Source organism: Helicoverpa zea, chromosome 5 (assembly GCF_022581195.2).
Source record: "Helicoverpa zea isolate HzStark_Cry1AcR chromosome 5, ilHelZeax1.1, whole genome shotgun sequence".
NCBI lineage: Eukaryota > Metazoa > Arthropoda > Insecta > Lepidoptera > Noctuidae > Helicoverpa > Helicoverpa zea.
Window position 1 is genome coordinate 4376441 of NC_061456.1, and position 22821 is coordinate 4399261.

The 22821-nt window shown below is 36.1% G+C and overlaps 1 protein-coding gene across 4 annotated transcripts in view; it reads right to left on the reverse strand.

The window, feature by feature from the left end:
* Positions 1 to 4525: 4525 nt before the first annotated feature.
* Positions 4526 to 22821, reverse strand: part of LOC124630297 (GATA-binding factor C-like) — a 93791-nt gene continuing 75495 nt past the window's right edge. For all 4 annotated transcript variants that reach the window (XM_047164127.1, XM_047164126.1, XM_047164125.1 and 1 more), the window contains 3 exons: positions 9214 to 9427; positions 7203 to 7342; positions 4526 to 6045 (listed from right to left, as the gene is read on the reverse strand). In XM_047164127.1, coding sequence (XP_047020083.1) covers positions 6019 to 6045; positions 7203 to 7342; positions 9214 to 9427 — 381 coding nt within the window. In that variant the 3' untranslated portion in view covers positions 4526 to 6018. The remainder of the gene's footprint in view (positions 6046 to 7202; positions 7343 to 9213; positions 9428 to 22821) is intronic.

The following is a 22821-nucleotide window of genomic DNA, read 5'->3' on the forward strand; positions in this document are numbered from 1 at the left end:
TGTGACATTCCTGTAAGCAGACCCGCATGGCTTAATGTAATTCTGACAACATACCCAATTAGAATGCCAAATAAGTACGTGATGCACCCGAAAATATACTGGTTACCCCTAGTAAAAAATATGCTGCAATACTATTTATGTTTTGAAAATTGGACAGACATTCCTCGAATATGTCGGGTATTTTTTTGGATTTTTCCAATGAGTATGTATTTTTTTTTTACTTACCCAGGTGTACATGAGATTCCACTAAGTACAGCTTCAAATTGGGAAGCGGTATTCGCAGTAACGCAGCGAATTAATATAAATTCGAATTAATAATTCCAATAAGGTTTACCTATTAATGGCCATTCTAATAATTATAATGTAATGAAAATATTACAAATTATATAAAACTTGTTCGTCCAAGAAAAATATTAATATGATTAATTAAACCTTATTTAGTTATTGTCACGACGTACACAGAATTAATACTCACGTACCTACATAAAAACGAAATCTTCACATTTTGTATTGTGTATTCCGCTTGTTCAGTAACAAACAGTGCCTCCACTGCAAGTCAACAACGCTACAAAGTTCGGTGCCAACGTTTTTGTCCATTCATATCGCAATAAACAATTCAGAAATATGACTGCATCATTTCATCAAAATTCCGTCAGTTTTTGTATTCCCTGTCACCTGTCTCCAGACCCTCGACCGTCGTCCGTTACTGCCGCCGCGATTACCATACTTTGGCCTCAAAAAAAGATTATTACTCGCCCCCAATACTGAAGTTAATATTCAATACGTTTACACCAAATAATAATTACAGCAGTTCGTCTGCCGAATGCATTAAAGGGTCGTTTTCCTTGTATATATTATAATATTAATGTGCGAGGGAGGGAGCGCGGGCAGGTGCATCCAACGTTATTAAGTTACTGATACTCAATACCCGGACACTTTGTTTATTATTATGAGCCGCGTACGTAAATAACATATTATAAGACGTAATAACTTACGTATGTTCTACGGTGCGTTCGGTTGTCGACGGCTCTTCGCCGGAACATTTGAAATAGGTATTTTATTCGTCGCCTCCGCCTCAGAGCTGAATTCCGTCTGGGAGTTAATCGTTTCTGTTTAATTTAAATGATCTTTGATCTGTTATCTAATAGTAGTTCCAGGAACTGAATGTTCTGATTCCAGCGTGTCGTGGACCACGTTCCGTCATCGTTTGTTACACAGTTTAATGATCGACTTTACAATATTAAACATTTTTATGTTTAGCCTTTTTTAGTAACTGTAAAACGATATCAAGAGTAACATCTCAAGTTTCTAGCATCAGTCGTGAAAATAAGTTTTTGAACTCGTTGAAAACATTGGATGTAAAGATTTGCGATCGTCATAAAGACATTTTCACACTCGAGCGAATCAGTGTCTGACCGGTGCTGTGTACAATACCTCAGTACTTTTTACGAACATATAGCATAATCTATTATTATGGTCATTTCGATTTCGTAAATGTTTGAAATTTAGACCACCATAACCACCGCTCATTTGCATGTTTTTTGTAAAATGTTAAGAAACTGCTAAACGGTAAATGCTTAGCTCTTTTAATATCTATTACTTCATCATACAATTTATAAACGGAAGTTATAGTTCCGCGATTAAGATAAATACCTCAATAAGCTACTAGTTAAATTACGTAGTGTTTGAGATACTTACTTGGAGATTAAACTAACTTCTGTAAATAATGTTAACGCAAACATCTACTTATTGAATTTAATTCATTTAATTTACTTTTTGATAACTGTTTTTTACTGAAAAGTTACAAGTTAAATAAATAAAACTGTCGATAAATATGTAGTTGCATATCTTACCCTAGTTACCTAATAAGAAATGTGTATTATTGTGACCATTTGTTTGTTTTATACCTTACGGCAATACTTTCTTGAATTATAAATTTATTTTTGTACTGTCGAGATAATTTTAATCCCGGAAATTGTTCTCTAAAAGCTTGAAAGAATGAGAAGGAATCCGTATCCAAAAGTTTTCGGTTTTCGAAGTTCAGACATTTTTGTATTAACATGACCACTATTTTCTCTTTCATAAAGAATTAGGTACGTTCTGCTGTTTCCATCACAGTGAAAACCCAACCTAAACAGCCAATCAGTCAACACCAACCCTACATTCGTCCACCGAGATAATAAAAATCGCTTTGCGTTCTTAATTCAAGTTCAATGAAGCGTCACAAAGAATGGCCGGTACAAAATTGAAAAGCAAATCAGTTGCGTCGTGACACCGGGGTCAGTGAGATAACGCCGTCTAAGTCCCGGATTGATTCCCGGATCAGGCGGATAGTCGGACCGCTGGAGTGTGTACGATCCCTTACTCACGACCCGGTGATGCGTCTCTAAGGATTTGTGGAGTTACGTTTACTTCTTTAAATTCAGAGGCTTTGGTTTATGTTGTTTTTTTGTGGTGTAAATAAATACTTACAGTGCTTTTATCTTGTACTGTGATGCTAGAAGTAAATCTCAGAATTAATGATCATCTTTTTAATCAGATCATAAGCAGATGTGATTAACTTTCCAGTCATTGGAAAAAATCTATGATTGTATAATGTCATAAACATACAATGAATTCAGGTCAAGTTATTCCAGGTTACATGTTCATTTGAAAGTAGATATTACTTGAAACTTTGTCTTAACTTTTCAGACTTGCTTATAAGATATGCTTTATATCTTATAAACTTCTTATAAGCTCTCTGATAAACATAATTTATACTGAATCACAAATCAAATCATTGTAAAGCATATGTCCTATCTCATCTCAGATCTATTTAGTAAAACAAGCAATTACATGTAGTGCGGCAGTTTGGGAGCTGCGTAGCTATTGTCAAAAGCTTTTTCAGAGTGTTACTCCATGCAGACCCACTCTTCCTTGTGCTGTGGAAACCAGAAACGATACAATGGGCCATTTCAATTTTATCTCTCACAGGCTCTTGCAATTTGTCTAAAATGAATTGTGTTCGCGTTTGTAACCTATTTGGTTAATGTTGCTCCTTAGTCGTGTGAATGTGAGCATGCTTTTTAATTACAATCATTATCTAGTTCAAAGGCTTACGCATTTTATTGCCTGTCTATTTCGACAGGTTGTGAAACATTTTCATAACGCTGAATAATTTAAACAGTGAAATCGTTACGTCCAGCCGATTGAAATGTTAATAAGCGTAAGAGTATAAATTATCAATTTTATTGTTCCTGTACGACAAGTATTCGACAATTACACGATATATTACATGTCATTCAATAAAATTAAACAAATAAATCGTACTGCGCGAACATACCGTGGCACGTTAGCGCTCGTAATTTTGCCAAGTGCGAAGTTCCGTCACATCGGGGGGTACGTCGCATACCGCTTTAGGTGTAAGAGTATTCGTCCAAGTGTCGGCTGTGGAATATTCTGCGGTGTTGCCGTGTGCAATAAATCCCAGGGAGTGATGCCGCGGTTTTTGCCTGGCGACATTTTTTCCCGCGCTAGCGGTGCATTTATCACCACGCTGGACTGGCCGCGCCGGCCCCGTGACTTATGCCCGCTCCACTCCGCACCAAAATGCCGTTTCATTTTTAAAACTACAAACAAGCTACTTCTTGTTTGTTTTGGGAGAGGATGCTATAAGTAACTGTAGGAGTGAAGGAAGATGTCTTATTTTTATTTAAATAACTTCTGTCTTTTGGTGTAGGTACTGCAGTTTAAATTACCTGGCTTCTATTCTATTAATGTATCTTTTAAACTTTTCAAGGATTAGAAGCTATATTAGTAATACTTCCTGCCACGGCATTCATTAAACTGCAACGTATTTCCTAACAACATGGCACACAATCAAATTTACTCTGATCCGTACAACATCAGGTAACTTCAACGTATACCAAAAAGAAGTATCAACATGAAATGTATCAAAATAATTCATAAGGAAGTGTGCAACAGAAATCTTTACAAATGTCACGTCGAACGATCATGGGACCACCGATGCGTGCACACTAAGCGTCCGCAAAATATCTGTGCAACTTAAAAAGATCAAAAGCAAACAATAATTGTGTACCAACAAAGGCACCCTTAAAATCCGTCGGAATGAACCGCAAATAAAACCAAGTTATTAAGTAAGGCCTATCGTGGACGGGGAACCATTTTATACGTACTTTTATCCGATGTCCATTCTTCTGAAATGCGATTAAAATTGAATAGGTCCATATGTCGCCGGCATCGAGCCCGTTGCGTCACAATCACACGGGCCGCTGCATTTTCAATTTGCCGCGAGATAACGCGCGACTTTTGGACGACTTTTTCTGCGGAATAGCGGAATTGATCCTGTGACTTATGGCGGACGACGTATAAGACGACGTAATTGGATGGTCAATTGATCTGCTTTCCAATTTAAAAGGACCTTCGCTCTTTTCATAGGGACAGCGGGAATTACGAGCGTGTTTATCAATTCAATGAGCTTAACTCTGGCGGTGCGTTGTTCCCCACGGGAGAAATGAAATAAACGTTTTAATATCAATATTGATAATTTATTCACAATTTCATTTAAAATACACAACTTCACAATGTTTTGTTTTAAAAACTAAAAACTTTAGGTACGGGATATCGTTATAGGCTGTTTTGCAGTGATCTCTAATTTACATCTTTTTATCTGATAGTCTTATAATGATTTCATTTATTTTCTACATTTTTCATTTACATTTCATATTTACATATTTTGGGGGTCGGGGTTCGTTTGTGGCTGAAACGTGTAATTATGTTCAAAGCTCAGGAGTCGGCAAATGAAGGTGGATTTGATTGGAGCATAACCCATGGATTAAAATAATAATGAGCCAGCACACCATGCTTATACAAGGTGCATGGAATTATTGAAACACTGTGTAAGTTCCACCTTGCGCAGAATAACTTTCTTTTGTTCACGCTGTATGTATGTATGTTACAACCACAGACAGAACCCCGTCATTTTAAATTTATGGCCACTCAATATTCTTAATTTTACAACGGTATGTGATACAAAACGTTATAATACACCTTGTGACAAACAAATTTTATTTTATACATAAATATTCAATAGCTAATTCGATTTAGTGACCACTTGAATAATTCATTTAAAGAAATCATGGTTAAGTTAATGCGCTAACAAAATCAGTTCTGCGAAATGTCACTATTCAAAACTGCTATTTATTTACAAATTGCATGTATAACTATTGCATTTCATTCATATAACATCTACGCAAATAATAAAATGTACAAAAAAAACGTCTTCGCTTTATTTTCTGAACACATCACAATTCCTATAGCGAAACGAAACGTTCGAATTAAATATAAAAAAAAAAAACAATGTACACAGGAACGGAATATAACTTATAGAGATATGTACAAATACACAAAATTATTTCATCTTTTTTGAACTATACTTATATAATTAAGACTTCGTAACCGACCTTATCTAATATTATAATACTGTACAATTTCGCTAGTTACTTCATGTAAAACACTCTTAATTTAATACTTGTAGGAAACTGATCGTGGTATATCAAAGTCTTTCATTGGGGAACGATAAACTGGGACATAGTTTTTGTGTTCAAAATCAGGATATGTTCAGTTCCTTTCAAACTGTGAGGCGAGGTCATACTGTCAGCGGAGAGCATGCGACGGTATTGCAGTAAGACACAACACAAGCCTCAAGTTCTGTTCAATCGCTGTTCTTTTATTGTATCTAAAAGCCTCGTCAATCACAGTTCGCCGTCGCTCCCCGCTCGCTCTGTGACCTCAGCCTAGTTTGTATAGATGTAAACATCAATTCTGTTCAACAGTCTTATTTATTAATGTGATGTGTCGAGTTTAATACCTATGAGCGATTACTCATGATTACGAAATCACAGCTGTTTTGTCGCCTCTGATTTCTTTGTAAGGTCATTGTGTCGGTCGCGAGGACTCGACTCTTGTTTACGAAAGACAATGTTTTGATTACTGCTTCTCCTGTGTTTGGTTGACTTATCACGTATACTCACTCCTCCAGCCAGTCTGTAAACAAACAAATATCATTAATTATACGATTTTTTCAAAATATTATTTACTCAAATCTATGAATACGACACGCTTTCAGTCAAGGGTATGTTTCGTAGTTCAAATTACTGTATAAGGGTTAAACGATCAATGAATTACAGTGAATAATATGAAGGATTTTTAATAATGGCCAAACATATCCCATAAAACGAATGTTTCGATATTAGCAAAGATACCGCAGTGTGAGTTTCAACCAATAAACGACGCTTAAACTTAGGAATGGCACAAAACTAATTACAATAATTACACCGGATCATTTTACATTACATCCTACTGACTCTCACTACACTACGTAATATGCATTTCAATATTAAATATTTACAAGGTTTCTCTTATATTCGTATTATTTAGAAACCTAAAGAATTTCTTTCATTCTTATTTATCATCGCCTGAAAGTTTTACATAAAATGAATTCTAAGTATGCTATTTCAACAAATCTTTTTTTTATTGCCAAATTAACAAATTGAGATAAAATTAATAGGCATAATGTATAATATGGCATTCATGATAGTGCACGCATAAATTAATCTAAATTCACCTTCGGAAATATTTTTATAGGATTTTTAAGGCTATCTAGCTGCTATTGCAATATCAATATGTAAATATACCAAATAAATACCTACTCTAATTTTATTGGATGGAATATTTATAGTTTTATGAGTTTTCTGATATGTATCTATCTCATTCAGTGCTTTTTATACTAGAGTTTGTCTAAAAATATTAGTATAAGTTACCCATTTTACTACTATTGCTATATTTTTAGATCGATAAGGATCGATATAGTTTAGATAAACGATTATTTTGCATACCTAGCAGTCAAATACTTTTAACTTTATTATAAAGTTAGAAAATTAACACAGAATTCCTGTTTCACAAAATATATGTATATATTTTCATCAAAATCACCTAAAAGTCTAGTAACCTTCTAGTATATTTGATCTTAATATAACAAGAGCGTCGCTTGACCATGAAATATGCCTTTTCTTAAGAATCGGTGTAGATATCCCTATCGACTTTCTCTCAAATTTCCTAATGCTGGCCAAATGCTCCATCAATGATCAAGACAATTAGGACTATAACAACTTATCATAGAGTTTATTTTAACTTGTGCTTACCATAGAATTGAGCTGCGCGAGGTGATGATGATGGTAGGGGTTGTGGGAGGCAGGTGGAGGGGCGAAGCCCTGGTGCGGCGCCCCGTACCAATGCGACATGTGAGCCGCCGCTGGGTGCACCAGACCCACTTGGTGCTGACCTGGTGGACAAAGAGGAAATTGATTAGAACTGGGATTTTATGGGCTCAAAAATGGGCACAGCATTTTATAGTGGTTTACTGTCGTTACTGATACTCTGAATTAGGATTTATATGAATATAATATATTTAAGTATATCTCAGTCGAAATGCTGATTATTTTCAAATTACTTGTATGAGCATCATTACAATATCTGCCTTTATATTTGACAAACGACGTCTAGATCGTGTTATCTTTTAATACAAGGTACAAAACAATACTTAAATGCTGAGCAACTAACGATATTATACTAACATCCTTACTAATATTATAAATCGGAAAGTGAGTTTGTTTGTTTGTTTGTTTGTTTGTTCCGCTTTCACGCCGTAACTACTGAACCGATTGCTTTGAAATTTTGCAGACGTAAAGTTAGAAGTCCGGATTAACTAATAGGGTACTTTTTATCCCGAAAAAATAGATATTCCCGAGGGAAAACAAAAATATTGTTTGCTTGATGGATGGATTGTAGATGACGCTGTGTGTCGTTTAAAACAAGGTAATATAAACATGCAAACGAATATAAACATGTAAATTTAGTAGCTAAATGATACGATAATGAATCCCCGAAAATGAGGAATTCCCGAGGGATGATGTACAATTTGTTTAATCGTCTAAACTGTTTTTTTTTTACATCTACTTATATATTGCAAACGAATATGAACATATAAATTTAGAAGCTAAATGATACGATAATGGATCCTCGAAAATGAGGAATTCCCGAGGGATGACGTACAATTTGTTTTATTCCACGCGGGCGAAGCCGCGGGCGGAAAGCTAGTATCTTAATAAGGGCTAAAGTTAACCATCTCAATCCACGCTCCTGATACCCTTGGTATTTAACTTGCATAAAATATATAAGTCGCAGTTAAATTTATTTAGAGATTACAAGTAATGGTCTGCAAACCAGTCCGCAAGTTAGAAGCTATTCATCTCTACTGAACGCAGATAACTCGCTGATACGCTTAATATTTTCCCTTCATTAACTCATTACTTAGTAAGTCTTAATTAAGTTAATACCGACGGCTTTTTTGTAATTTACTTAAGGAGGCTAACGGATTTAAACACTAACAAATGGAGTGATGATAAAAGTGTTCAGCTATAGTTTGTATTGTGAAAAAAAAAAAACATTTAGTATATTAATCTATTTTGGCTTCTATTTCAGAAATCAGGACAACACGAGTCTTTTAAAGGTACTCTGCTTACTTAAATAATCCATTCCTTCTTTAAAGAAGATGTTAATCTCTCAGAAGTACGTATGGCTTTCCTACTAAGTTTCCGTATTATTATTCTTGCGGCAAACGTAACCAAGTATTCGTTGCAAGTCATTTACATCTTCTCAAGACGATTAGAATTAAATGAGGTGCAATATAGTTACCACTAATTGGACTACCAATCAACAGCTCATGCAAATTGCGCCTAACATTTGAAATCTTTTAATTGCAATAATCATTGGCAAATATAATATAATATTTATAGGAAGAAATAAATAATATACGCTCGTAAACTCTTAATTGTTTATAGACTTGGCATTTGAATAATTAAAAAGTTTATTGCAATAGAGTCATAAAACAGCGTGATTATATTTGCTCAGACACACATTATTTAAATAGAACAATAATTTTCCATATTCGGTGTTGATAAATAAATTGAAGCGGTAATAAAGCATGAATATGTAAGCATGATTGACAGCCAAAAATAAATGTCACACACGTGTATCATAAAATGTTCGATATTTTATTGATCTTGAGACAGAAGTGTCATATTACTAATTAATAGTCTAGTTGATATTTCATCACAAATTTTAATAAAAAATACTGATTATGTAGGTGCTTACCAAAGTCCATAGCGGACGGGAAGGCGGACCCGCCGAAACCCTTGGTGCCGTCTCCTAGAGGCTTGATCATGTCTCCCATTACTCCTCCGAGGGCCAGGGCACAGGCTCCGCCCCCTCCCATACCCATTCCACCCTTCTTCTTCTTACTCTTACTACTCAGCTTGCGGTTTCTTGTCTGGATACCTTCCTTCTTCATTGTAAGCGGTCGATTTACCTGTTGACAAGGACATTTTGAAATTAGCATTTTGGACAGAAATTCTAAAATTGTTGAGTATAATGTTCAGATTAGCATTTTCAACTGGCTTAGAGAAATCTCAGACAATATAAAATTATGTCTTGATGAGCGATGATTTAAAAAGGACCATAATAGGGAAAACGGTGCAATAATACAAAACAAAAGACGCACGCCAACTCTCATTGTCCTGAATGAGAATGACATTACAACGTGAAGCTACCATTAACATAAATAACACAAAGCAACTAGGATTTACTTGAACAAGCAAATCACGTATCGACCAAATTATTCACTCTGAATATAATATTTCGCTTAATTGAAGCATCACAATATTCTGGACGAGGCTAATAAGTCGTAATTGTTCGTTGTTGAATCACACAATTTTGTTAACCGCCAGTATTCCATTTTATCGCTGTGACACGACATTTAGCGGTATGAAAAAACGTCTGTGGTACCAATTTAGAATGCTAACTACGGAGTATAAAGGCAAGCCGAAACCATAAAATGGTATCACAATAGTTGTGTGCGAATATTCAGCTGTTTGGTGCCGATGCCGCCGCCGCTCGCGTCACTCTGTGCATCCTAATTAGTGCAGCGATGCACTGCGCCTGTGTTTCGTACGCGTTTGGTGGGAAACTGCGGTGACGCGCGATTTGAGGTTAAGGTCCTCGTACTATGGTTCGCGAATTTCCTGTATGATAAACTATCCTATAGGAACGAAAACGAAATTTGGGGTCACATTGTCTATGAACAGCTTTTCAAAAGGAGGAGATTTTCTTTAAATAATAGAAGGACAGACAGAGAGGCTGTTTGTTTACATGTTCAGCATATAAGGATCGCCATCTCGATCTTTCGTATGATTACGTATAGATAAAGTCAGCAACGTGCTTTCCACATCAGATAAGCTCATGTACATTTCCATAATTGTGCAATTTCTCTGCCAAATTCTCGGGTCAACTATGTCGGTCACTTCTGCTTTGCATCGCGTTGTTTCTTAGAAGCGTGCGTCACGGCGGACGGACGGACGGACAATGAGTTATTCATCGCCTTCCAGGGAACTTGGCGGCGGCATGTGGGCCCTAAACGCACGATTGCATTGCGCCTGCGCGAACGCAGCCCATGCGCATGACCTGCCCTTGTTTGTGTTTGTTTTTGGCGACGTGCAATTGAGTTTAATCGTGCCTTAAGCTTTTGTTGCTGAATAGATGTAACATTGCATTTTAAGTAAAATTTAATCCGGAAATCTCTCACGATGTTTTGTTGCGGTTCAGCATTTTCTCTTATAAAGATAAACTAGTCATATGATACACGTAATTGAATGGCAACTAGTATTCACAAACTGTACAAAGTGCAATTTCTCCAGACGGACAGTGATAAAGCTTCATTAATCTGTTGGTGAAGTACTGCGTAGTTCAGTGCGTGCCAGATCCCGGCGTCCCTAATGCGTTCCCGCGAATCGCCCACACATCGCGCATACCGCGCCGTCGTCTCTCCTCCCAATTGAACCAATATAAAATGCATTAACATCACTGCATGCCGGCAGATTTAGACTGCAACCAAATTAGGTCATTGCGAAGCCTTTGCTAGCTATATTTTTTCTTAATTACCCACTGGAGCGCGCACCCGTAAAACGGTCTGGTAGCTTTTATTTTTCCGTATCAATTATTGCAAATTAGTTCCTTGTTAGAAAGTACCAGTTTTATTGCTCGTAATAAAAGTAAGTGTAAATAAACGAGGAATGTACGGTCGAGATGCAAACCTGAATAGTTGGGTAAACAAGACGACTTCTATGCTGATAACGATCTACTCATAGTCCTGATTATTTGTTTTTAGCTTTTTTATGGCACGTAATATATGGACGAGTAAATATCAAAGGCCAAGCAATTTTTAACACGATCTGCTAATGAATTCTGTTTCAGGAATTAATTAATAACATTACGATTGGCTTTGAGTTAGGAGTCACTTGTATGTGTAGGTAGGTACCTACATATTGCTTAGTTAGTATGCGAGACAATAGCATCGAAGGATTATGTGTTCGTCTATAGGTAGCGGAAGAGGGCTGATGTAGTGGGGTATGTAGCTGACAAGACATCCGCCTTGTTGGCGCAGAAATTGCTTAATAACTGGCCATTATGCCAGGTTAATTACGTCTGGCAGTTCCCACTGTCCGTGTAGTTAGATGGGTGAATGTACGTGCATGTTGCTGGCTTAGTAATGAAATATGTGCTATATAAATTATAATATACGAATATTGTGGAGATAACGGGGAAAATCGAAGTTAGTTATTAGTTTAATCACTTTTTTAAATTCCTGATTGTCAAGTATGGCCAAACGCCAGATACTTCTTCCATATCATAGAAAAGTTATAGAACTTCACTGTATGAACATATTATTAGATTACGAACACAACATTCTTAACTACATAATATATTTTACTTCCTCTTAATGGAAGGGAATACCTCCTCTTCCTATGAGGACTAAATTCCATGTAAAGTCTAGCGAAACCTCATACTCCTTAATCAAACGCGTTACACAAACTTAAGCATCACTACGTCATACAATTTTTGCGTTCCATTTCCACCTACTTAGTATGCGCTTTACGTTATCAGAGTAAGTTTCCACAGGGTCATAATTACGTCCAGAAATACAGCGGTCATAAGCAATGAATCTGGCCGAACAAGGCTTTTGCATGCAACGATACGGACGCGGGACGTAATGAGTCCAATGTGGGTCGGCTCATAGATTATCCGAAAAAAGAATACGGTGTGGAATAACATAAATTTTAAAGCTGGCCATTTAAATTAAATTAAATGGCCCATAGATAGTTTGGATTCCAAATTCTAAATGTCAGTTTTAGTACTCCCATAAGACAACAATCTATTGCAGTAATAGTAAGACTTGAGAGGAATGGAATTATTATTTTTGACAATAACTTTCGAGCCAGCATACAAAAAACAAAATACATAATTGTAGAACTGTTTACAAATTGATTTTTAACTTGTAAACCAATAACTTTGCTCTAAATATTCCTAATACAGTGTACTAGTCTTGAGTGTAGGTACCATAGCGTGCAAACTTCTCATTACCGTCCGTTCTTGTAAATTGTACCAAACATACTGAGCTACTACTAGTAAACATGACTTTGGTTTGTACAAATCAAAAAATTACGTAATTGGATGAATTGTGGAGGACGTATGTTGAAGATTTTGTTTGATAAAAGATACACTTTTTGACAGAAAAATAGGGCTCGAGTATCTTACAATTTAATGTACAAAAAATAAAAAGTAGGTTTTCGAATTATTTCTTTACTTGAATTAAAAGTAAAATTACACATTCCTAGGTATACCTGCTGTTTTGCCTTGTTTAAAATTATAACAAACATATTTTTGTGTAACATGTAATCTATGATCTACTTAAATCGGAATTAGCAAACGGGTTACTGACGTAAGCACATAATAAAGTGAATTGCCGAACAATTTATTAGACAGCATACTGTGATTAATTCGGTACGTCCACAATAAATAACTTTGAAGTTTCAACTTAAGGAGTTTAAAATTTTAGTACGGAGACAAAAATAAAATTGTAATTTCGTTTTAAAAGTCCACTTTTGTCATTGCTTTCGTGCGGTACAGTTCAGGGTTAGTAAAACAGTGCAGGTACAGTCGGCATGCACAACATGCATCTAGTTGTCAATGTAATATCGCCTAAGCACGCCATGCTGAATAAACTATGAAACCTACCTACGTACTGCCCTTATTGCTGGAAAACTTACATGAGTACCTACCAATTTAGAATATGCTCATAAACACAAATATTTTTATTGATTTTTTTTCAACGCTGTTAGATGTGGTTGTAACTTAACTGCAGTGATTATTAAGAAAACAATAGATTTATTGTAGTGGAAAATACGGCCAATATAAAAATATATTAACAACCAATAAATGTACCAATTTGCGCAATAACACTTTGAGACAATAAAGTTTTTGTTATATTACACGCATTACATCGACTGCTATCATTGGCTAGTGTGTGATACATTCGCACAAACAATGCAATAGTGGCGTGACTATGCGAAATGTCCGCGGAGAACAAACGCGTTGCGTCTCGTTGTGCGTGCGAATAATTGCGTTATGTTTCTAGGACGGAGAGTGCGCTTATTACGCTATCTGCACTCATCTGCACAAACACAGCCATAAAACCGCTCAAATGGGAAAATAACAGGCTCATACCACAATGCCATGGAAAATGCTGCTCACGGCCCCTCGCTGTAATTTTTTCCAACCGCTAGAAAGCTTTATTATGTCGTTAATTGTTGGAAAACGGCGAACATGCCTTTTATTGGACATAAATATTGTAATGAAACGGAACAGGGACGTACAAACCAATCGCAGAGCAATAAAATTGTGGCGTAATGCGCGATAAAACAAAGTTGACGCGTTATTGTTGCGAAATAAAGCGCTGTAAACGAGATGTAGCCACCTTAACTCGATATCTAGATGGGGGTTAAGTACTCAAGATACCGATTATATCGATATCAATCATGGAGGTAATATAATCGCAGGTGGCACTTAACAAATGCATCTGAACAACTTCTTTAGTACCTAAAGCTTTTTGCTTTCGATGTACTCAATACTGAATTGTATGCAGTTTCACCTGAAGTGTGTCTTTCATTAAAACATAATACAAAATAAGTAGATACTTCGTAATTTACGAAAAAATACTAATTAGAACTGCTTCATTATAAAATAATAACAGCCTAACAATAATAAGCTAAAGAGTGTCGACATCACATAAATACATAGATAAAGATCCAATACAAATTAAATTAACACTACATACCTACTTTAAGAATTATCACCAATTATATAGCAAAAACATTGTACACCTATTAACGGGTAAAAACTAGTAAATTGCTGTATTGAAACCGATGACGGTATTACCTTGTGGGACTTTAGTTTTTATCTCGAATACGGTCTGTCAATGTTTACCTAAATAACGGCTGCTTGCTATAATCTACGGTTGTTCGTAATTGTTGCACGATTACCTTTTTTCACATTCTGATGATAAGTTGCCCGTTTTTTTGGCCTGTAATGCACCTATTTGTTACTTGACGAGTGATTTATAGTTCAAAGAGTGTAATGATAAATTGGTGTTAAAAACTCTAGGATGTTATGGGTTTTGACAGCGGTACAAGTTAATTGCTTTATTAACTCGTTACTTTCAGGCAGTTTTGCTTGCAAATAATAAAACGCCTTTGGTGTTGCAGTGCTGTTTTTTTGTCAGTGAGTTGCTCCCGAAACCCACTTTAAAAATAAAGTGTATCAAACAAATGCATTAATCAAAATAACATAAAGATTTGGAGCGTTGTTATCAGACGTTACGGTAAGAAAGTTTGCAATTAATAACAACATGACAGGTGTCAATCCAATAACAGTGATCAAAAAAGTTTCAGTAGTTATGCGCACTGTCTGTCTGTCCGTATCATTTAGCAGAGTTATTAGTGACACTTCACTTAAGATCGTTAAGGCGACAACGTCTACACCGCTTGAATAAAGCGCTTTATTTTATTCCTTATAAATCACACCACTCACTCTTTCCAGCTAAAATCGCTACATTTTAAAGTGCTTTCGAGTTCGAAATTAAAAGAGCGCTCTTAATTTGAATCGTTCTTTCAAAACGTCAGGCATTTACCGTTGATTGTGATAAGTTCAGCAAAAAGTTCTTATGATTTTAAGAGCTATTGTCACGTCGTTAGGTGAACGTGAAACTATAAATAATTGTATGAAATTCCGATGCATTGTCTTATTAATTTGCCGCGAGCTGGCGACACCTTAAGAATCGCGTGCGAGTTTTTTAGCGAGTTTTATATTCAGACTCATTATTGTAAGAAATACTCTACGGCGTGAATTTTCGACGTGTGAATTGTGAGAGCAGCGTTTGACAGTTCCGAAGTAGGAGAGAAAGTGTTTTGGTACAAATTTACGATCAACTACAGACGGTAGCGTCAAATAAATCGCGATGAATATGGACTTGTTTTAGTCAGAGATAACGGTGGAAATGAGAGTAGTAAATCTCTTCGGCTGATCAAAAGAAATGCGATTTGATAACTATTTACTTTAATTTATAGTAGTGGAAGATGGCCTTATTTGTTTGTACCTAACAATTATCAGAAAAAAAATGAAGTGAACTATACCTCTAGTTTTGGATAGATAACAAAGCAGTTACTTTTTTTTTCAAATATATCTCGTATAATACCTAAACACCTATGTTCCTAATGAAAATACGTAGGAAAGAATTCGTTTAATATGCAGCTTAAGTGGCAAGAATTTATTATCGTTAACCTGCGGTCAGGGATAATTTAATTGGCATCTTACATTACGTGTCGCGTGGCTTGCGTTTGATTTTTGCACCTTTCTTACGCATAAAACTAGTTTGTGACTAAATAAATACTCCTTTCATGCACCTGGTTTTACGAGGCCTAGTTGCTACTGTAAATTTAGAGCAGGAATGTTCTAGGATATTGCTTTCAATTACGGTTACATATATAAGGGAAATTATGTTAATTAAGTCAACAACCTTAAAAATGCTCGTGGTAGGTGGATAATATATTTGTTTGTTATTTACTACAAAATACTTCCAGATAGTAAGTTAAGCTATTGAAGTTTGACTAAGGACCTGCTGAAATAGATTTATTTGGTTGCTCAAACCATTTTACTTAAACTTAATCGTAACGTACAAATCTCACCCGATGCACATAAAGTATTACATTTAACTAATATATTAAAGTTTCTCACTAAACTGATAAATTCAAGGAAGGCTTTTATCTCGGAATAGGATATTAACAAGACCATAACTCCTGTGTACGAAATCTTGATAAATGTTTGTGTAATCGCTTCAGCTTTGAAAATAGAAAGCGATTGAAAATTCTTGATGGCCAGTTTGAAAATGCAGTGTGAGAAAATGTGCAACGAACTGATCAGATCAGAGTAAGGAAAGACAGGGTTTTGAAAATAGAATTACCTAATAGATACTGGACTGTATAATAGAGGATAATTCGATCTATCAATAACTGAATAGTCAACTTATGTATCTTTTTTTTGTCATGTCAAAAATCTTAAATCTATCGTGTTCCTTCGTAGGCCTTTTATATACAAGGGCCACGGTAACTCTTTCGACAACCTATATACCTAAACCATACGCTCATGTATTGCTTATCCCCAAGACCAAGGAATCACAAAAGGACTGGATTGGTTGCACACAAAGAATATTCTTTGCAAAAGCTTGCGCTCTTTTTGGTGAGAAAGGATGTGCAGGATATGTACTTTACCCTACGTACATAACATTTTGAAAACTAACATTTTTAGTCTCAAATCAATAAGAAGAAATGGCTGACAAACAAAAAAATAGTCGTCCCGACAATCGTGTCGAAAGTCGCAATTAAGAGCAGCGAGTATATGTGGCGTGCCGGACAAACAAACAAGCCGTTGTCAATTGGCCGCGGCGAACGCCAGCGGAGCCCACACAGATACTACGGAGAATCACATGTACTGGCGAAATGGTATTAAAACTTCTGTTTTTTGGGATTGTATTTTTATGAAGTTTGAAGGGTAGCTTCATACTTGATATTTGTTAAAATAGTTGTTAAAGAAACTGAGGTTGGATTGTAAAAAACAGTCCTTGAAGTCATGAGCTAAACATTAGCTCTCGTACCAAAGTATGTAATATTATAGCCTCAAATCTAAAAGTGAAATAAAAGGTATTTTCTGTAAAGGGATATAAAAATAATTCACTGTATTTTCCAACTAATCTATTTGCTAGTCATTAATTTACTTATCTGTTGCTTTCAATTAACGCTTCAAAGAGAATCATTCTACCGTATCAGTCTGAAAGGGTTCTTCAGCCCTAGAAATATGTTTTTTTCCGCAACATAACTCTAAAAAGTATATTTTCGTTGACGTGTGTAATGAACTAATGACAAAAAGCGGCTGCGGTAATGTCTCTGAGGAATTAGTTCCGCATAGTTAGTCCGGGCCGCAATCATGCGTGCCCGGCGCCTGCCTACTGAAAACCCCAGTGGTATGGAACCCGCAAGACATGTTACAAATAAGAATTTATGCAAAACTTACATTCTTATGCCTACATATCTTCGTATTTCTGTAAATAGGATCGTGAAAAACTAATCCAGATTTCACTTTATCCACATTCTTTTAAAGATAAACTAGCACAACTTTTTACCCCCTATCAACTACGCAAGAGTAAGTCATTAGAAAATTCCAGTCTTTTTCTGTTCAAATTCCACTTTTTAAATAGGATTCACATACATGGTGTACTAAACGCTCTCAGCTAGCTAAACGCCTTTTAAGTATTCCTCGCAAAGGTACGAGTAGGTTCAAACGCTTTATATGCGCGTGTGGCAATGAATCAAATAGGGCGACTGCCTTTAATCAAGTGGCGCCTCAACTATTTAACACCACATAACGCCTGTCGGATCACGCAACCAATTTAATTAAGAAAAATAACTAGCGTAACGCTACACTATAGCAATTACTGCTATTTTTGCAATTTCTCCTTTTATAGCTAAATGCTCAACATGCATTTCTCGTGTATGCAATTTACTTAAAATAGAAGTAAACTATGATAAGCAAATTTCATAATTAAGGATGTGTTGCAAGACATGTCGATAAAACACCACGGTGTTTGATATGTGCACGTGATTAAAATAAATACTCCGGGCAGTAGTCGGGAGTCCGCCGACAGCTGCTACTCCGGGGGATAATTGAAACGACGATTTATACACCCGCCAAATTTATCGACATCCACGATTTATAGTGTGAGCAAGGCCTTATGCATCGGTTATTATTGTAACGTTTCATTTTTGCCATGCTCTCGATCATTTCAAGTATAACGCGATTCAAATAAAGATAAATTCATGAAGTATACTGTTTCTCAATAAACTTATGTAATTAAACAACTCAATTAAAATGTCACTTAGTAATTATCATTTGAACTAGACAATCAGTGAAATGCAATTATTGTCGTAGATTAGTTGCTACTGATATCTAGTGAAATTAAGTCGTTCCTTTACAAAAGTATCATTACGGTTTATCCTTATCTTATTAAATACATGTATATTTCGTGGCACGGATTTATCAAATAATATCAAGTCAATTATCAGGTGTCGATAAAAATATCGACATTTCCAATTTAGTGAGTTGATAATGAAGTTATGTTTGTCGTTTTATTAACACTTTAGATAAGGATTAAGAAATAGGTCCGATGGTTGTGCAAGACGTTGAGTACGCATTGAGTTGTCACTTTGTCCGTGATTACTTTCGAAGGAGAATGGCAGTTTATTAATAATGTAATTCCATTTAACAATAGTGTAAGAGAATTATTGAATTGACTTCACCGTACTCTAACTTAAAACCATATTTGCAATGAAGATAGTATATGTGGCAGGAGCACCAACTTCACATCTCAAAAACAATTATGGAAACCAATAAATTTAAATGTTTCGCGCCTGTGGCACTGAACCCGGTCCAATTAGAGTCCGGCGGCGTCCGCACTAAATCTCACGATGCTACCACGCTACACTAATTCATACGAGCCCGCCAACGAGACCTCGTAACTGTCCACGTCGACACAAAGTTTAACAGCTTCTCGATTATCGATAACTTCTGCTTCCCAACACTAATGTTGCGGTACAGCTGAATAACTTGGGATTGAACACGGAAGTTTTAAGTACTGTTATTTCGAACTAATTTGTAGCGCAGTTTATTTTAATTATGAATTTATCGAGAATTGGATTTCTAATAAATTTTAAACTAAGCAAATTACATGTTTTAACTATGAAAGCTGCTACAGTTGTGTTTACAACTTAACAATACTTAATCCAGCACATTTTATACAGCCGTATAATAAAATGTCGTATAACGAACTAAGGAACAAAAACCACTATCTTATATCATGTAATAGTCATTTGTCTTTCGTTCGGTCAGCAGTAAAAGCCGCTCGGATCGACGCGTGCGCACGGCACCTGCTCCTAAACCCCCACTAATTATTCCACCACTTATTATATGATTACGAGACTTTTTTGGTGCTTTCAATCAAATTACACCTTGGCCTGGCCACTTTGTACGAGTGAGATGTCATAAACTTTTTTTTAACTCCAATTATATTCCGACGGTTGCGTGCCGGTGTAAAAAGAAATATTATCAATTATTATTAATTTTTATGGTTTTTGGGGTCAGATTAAAATATATGGTCACCATTCTTAGTGCAGTCAACCATTTCTTGTCAAAACTTTCGGCATTGTTATAAACACAAAATAATCTCAAGTGAACAAGTACTTATGGATTAAGATAACGTATTGTCAAATACTGAATAATGACAAAGACATTTCTTTGTATTTACATAAGGGACAATAGAAACAGATTAACACAAACGTTTGTCACAAACAGTAGCACTCGAGACTAAATTCCGGATTTACAGAACGACCTAAAAAACTACGAAGACATTGCGCTAATTTCAGTTTAAACTGTCACCGAGATTACCTACATGATAACGAAACGGAGTTCTAAATATGAATTGGTGTAATGCCCGCACAGTTTTGCACTCAAGCGCATCGATGGTGTGATAGGAGGACATAAATAAATAATTAGACGGAGGAGAGGAAGTCGGGGGCGCGGCGCGGGGGGAGGAGGACGATAGTTTTGAGATAGTATCTCCCGCAACCGCGCTTTGTGTCAAACGTCAGATGCTTATCGGGAAGATGTTTACAGATGTACTGGAGGGGTAACGGCCCGAACATCTCATGGAAGCAATCAACCGTGCAACACTAATACGCTTGATAGACTGTTCGTTAATTATCTGCTTTTGTTTTACTTATCGCTGTCATATACCACCCTTTTTGGAGTACTAGTGATATTATAATTTATAAAATAAAATTGTAATGTAAAGCACGGAGTATTCCTGTGCTCGTAGATCACGCTAGATGGCGCTGATAGAGTGGCGCAGCGCCAGATCTGCGATCATCTCATCCCCGGCGTTTCATCGCCTAATTACAAGACGTTCACGTTACTCCGGCTATCAGGGAATTAAATCTTTCCTCTAATGGTTTTTCTATTTTTATGGAGCTTAGCAAGTGACAGTTTTGTTACATGTCACGTAGGTTGCTCAGATTCACATCGAATGATTTATGTCATATTACATTTTGAAATAAATGTATTTTTAGCTATAATACAGTTATATATTCTAATATTTCTTCTTATTTTTATTCTTCAGTTAAATAGAGATTTATTATTTCGAGAACTATAGTTGTATAGATCTCGAAATAATAAATCTCTATTTTTAGCATCATGTTTGAAATTCAAGGTTAGTATTAACGATTTGAATATTATCGTTATCATTTAACATGCAAATGGTTTATATCAATTGAAGTTCAAAATTGAAATTGCGGCTAGATCATTTACGAGCAAGAGCCGATTCTCAAAAAATCCGTAATCGATACATAGGGTTCGGTTCAAAAGTGCCGACCGAAACGAGAATAGGTAATACTCGATATATCGATAGTTACAAACATCGCGACAAAAGCTTGCGTACAATAAGTATTGCGAAACTCTCGGCGCAGGCGCAAGTAATTGTTTTGTAGAAGGACACGGCGAGTTATCGCGCGAACGATCGCCGAGTGACGTGCAGCTGCTATTTCGGTTCCTTTTTTAAATATCCCCCATGGAACTAGTGGAAATGGAAATTGGTTTGACCGTTACGTTGGTACTTGTGATTTTGTTCTTTTTGTAAAAAAATCAACTGGCCAGTAATTTGCAGTTGGATAGATTGAAATAGGTCTCGTTGATGAAAGATTGAAGAGGTACAATATAATACAAGAATACAAGACAAAAATATATTCTAGCACCATTTTATGTAATTTTGGACCCATATAAATGAAGCGGCAACTAGGTATTTCCTAGTTGCCGCTTCATTTCATTTTTCAATTTAGGTCTTCTCAATTTTATCTAAACAAAATTAGCCTGGGAATACACCCCACCGTTCAGTTTTTAAGCACATTCATTTATTGTATCTACTTTAAATAGAATTTAATTGCTTTTGCGCAGTTTCGTGAATAATTCTCACATTTTCACAAAATTTATATCCAAGACAGTAAATCAGCTGGGGCCACGCTCACTAAACAAAACGGGAGCTTAAGGCTCATGAATAAAAACATCCTATTTAGCGCTACACTCACCACGTCCTCAAGTGTACCGAAACATCTGACCAGAAACCTGATACGCGATACCTAACCCTAAACATATCAGTCGCAAGTATCAAAATTGCTTATAAACTTTATCGGACATAACGCTTTTCGGCAATGTGAGGTAGTTCTACGCAAACGCATTTCCGGCCGTACGCTGCCGGGAAAAAGCCATTTAAAACAAAAAAAGAAAAAAATAGTAACGCGCCGCGCGCCGCTCGGACACTTCCGGTGGGCGCCATTTTTTCTGTATTGCCAACAGATAAAATCTTTCCGGCCTACTGCGCGAACACCCGCTTTTATTTCTTTTATTTTATGTGATCACTTTTTGGCAAAATTATACACATTTGTTGAAAATAATAAATTGAAAAAACGTAGCCTAGTTTTATTGATTCCTATTTCAGGCACACAGAAGCCTGTCTCTGTTATCAAGGAAGGCAAAGCTATTCAAGTTACACTGAATTTAATTATTACAAATATGAATTCGTGTAAAGATCTATGAATTCATGCGCCGGTTTTCATAGAGGACAGTTATTATGGAAGTAGTCCGAGAGAGTAGAGGGATAATGTTAAGACGTTGCACAATCTCAAAATTTACTAAAACTAAGGCATAAATGAGATAAAAATGCAGTAAGCAGTAACGAACTAACATTGAAAATGTTAACTGGAACAATGAACAGCACAATTAGTGTAGCGAATAGCATTTGCATCGCCACAAAATTCAACGGTCGAACTTATGTAAATAGGATAGCTGTTCAATGTTGAATATTCAAATTGATGTCATTATAACATTCGGCCAAACGCGTCGGCCGTTTGGCCGCCAGCCAGCCGCACCGACGAATATGTAATGTAACGTAATGAGTAAATTAAACGTACCTCGTTTTTTTATCTCACACGCGAGTTAAAGCCTGACTCCTACCACCGGTGGCCATGTTTGGCGGTTGCGAAGAGAATTTTAACAAGCCAAACTTTCGCATGTTCGCCGCGATTAACTTAAAGTCAGCTTGGAAATGCAAACTTCATTTCTGACTTGTAGCGCAGTAAGGAACTAAATCATAGATTACGCGTCTCAAATACAAACTGCTAAGATTTCTCCACAACTAAACAGGATTATACGAAATCC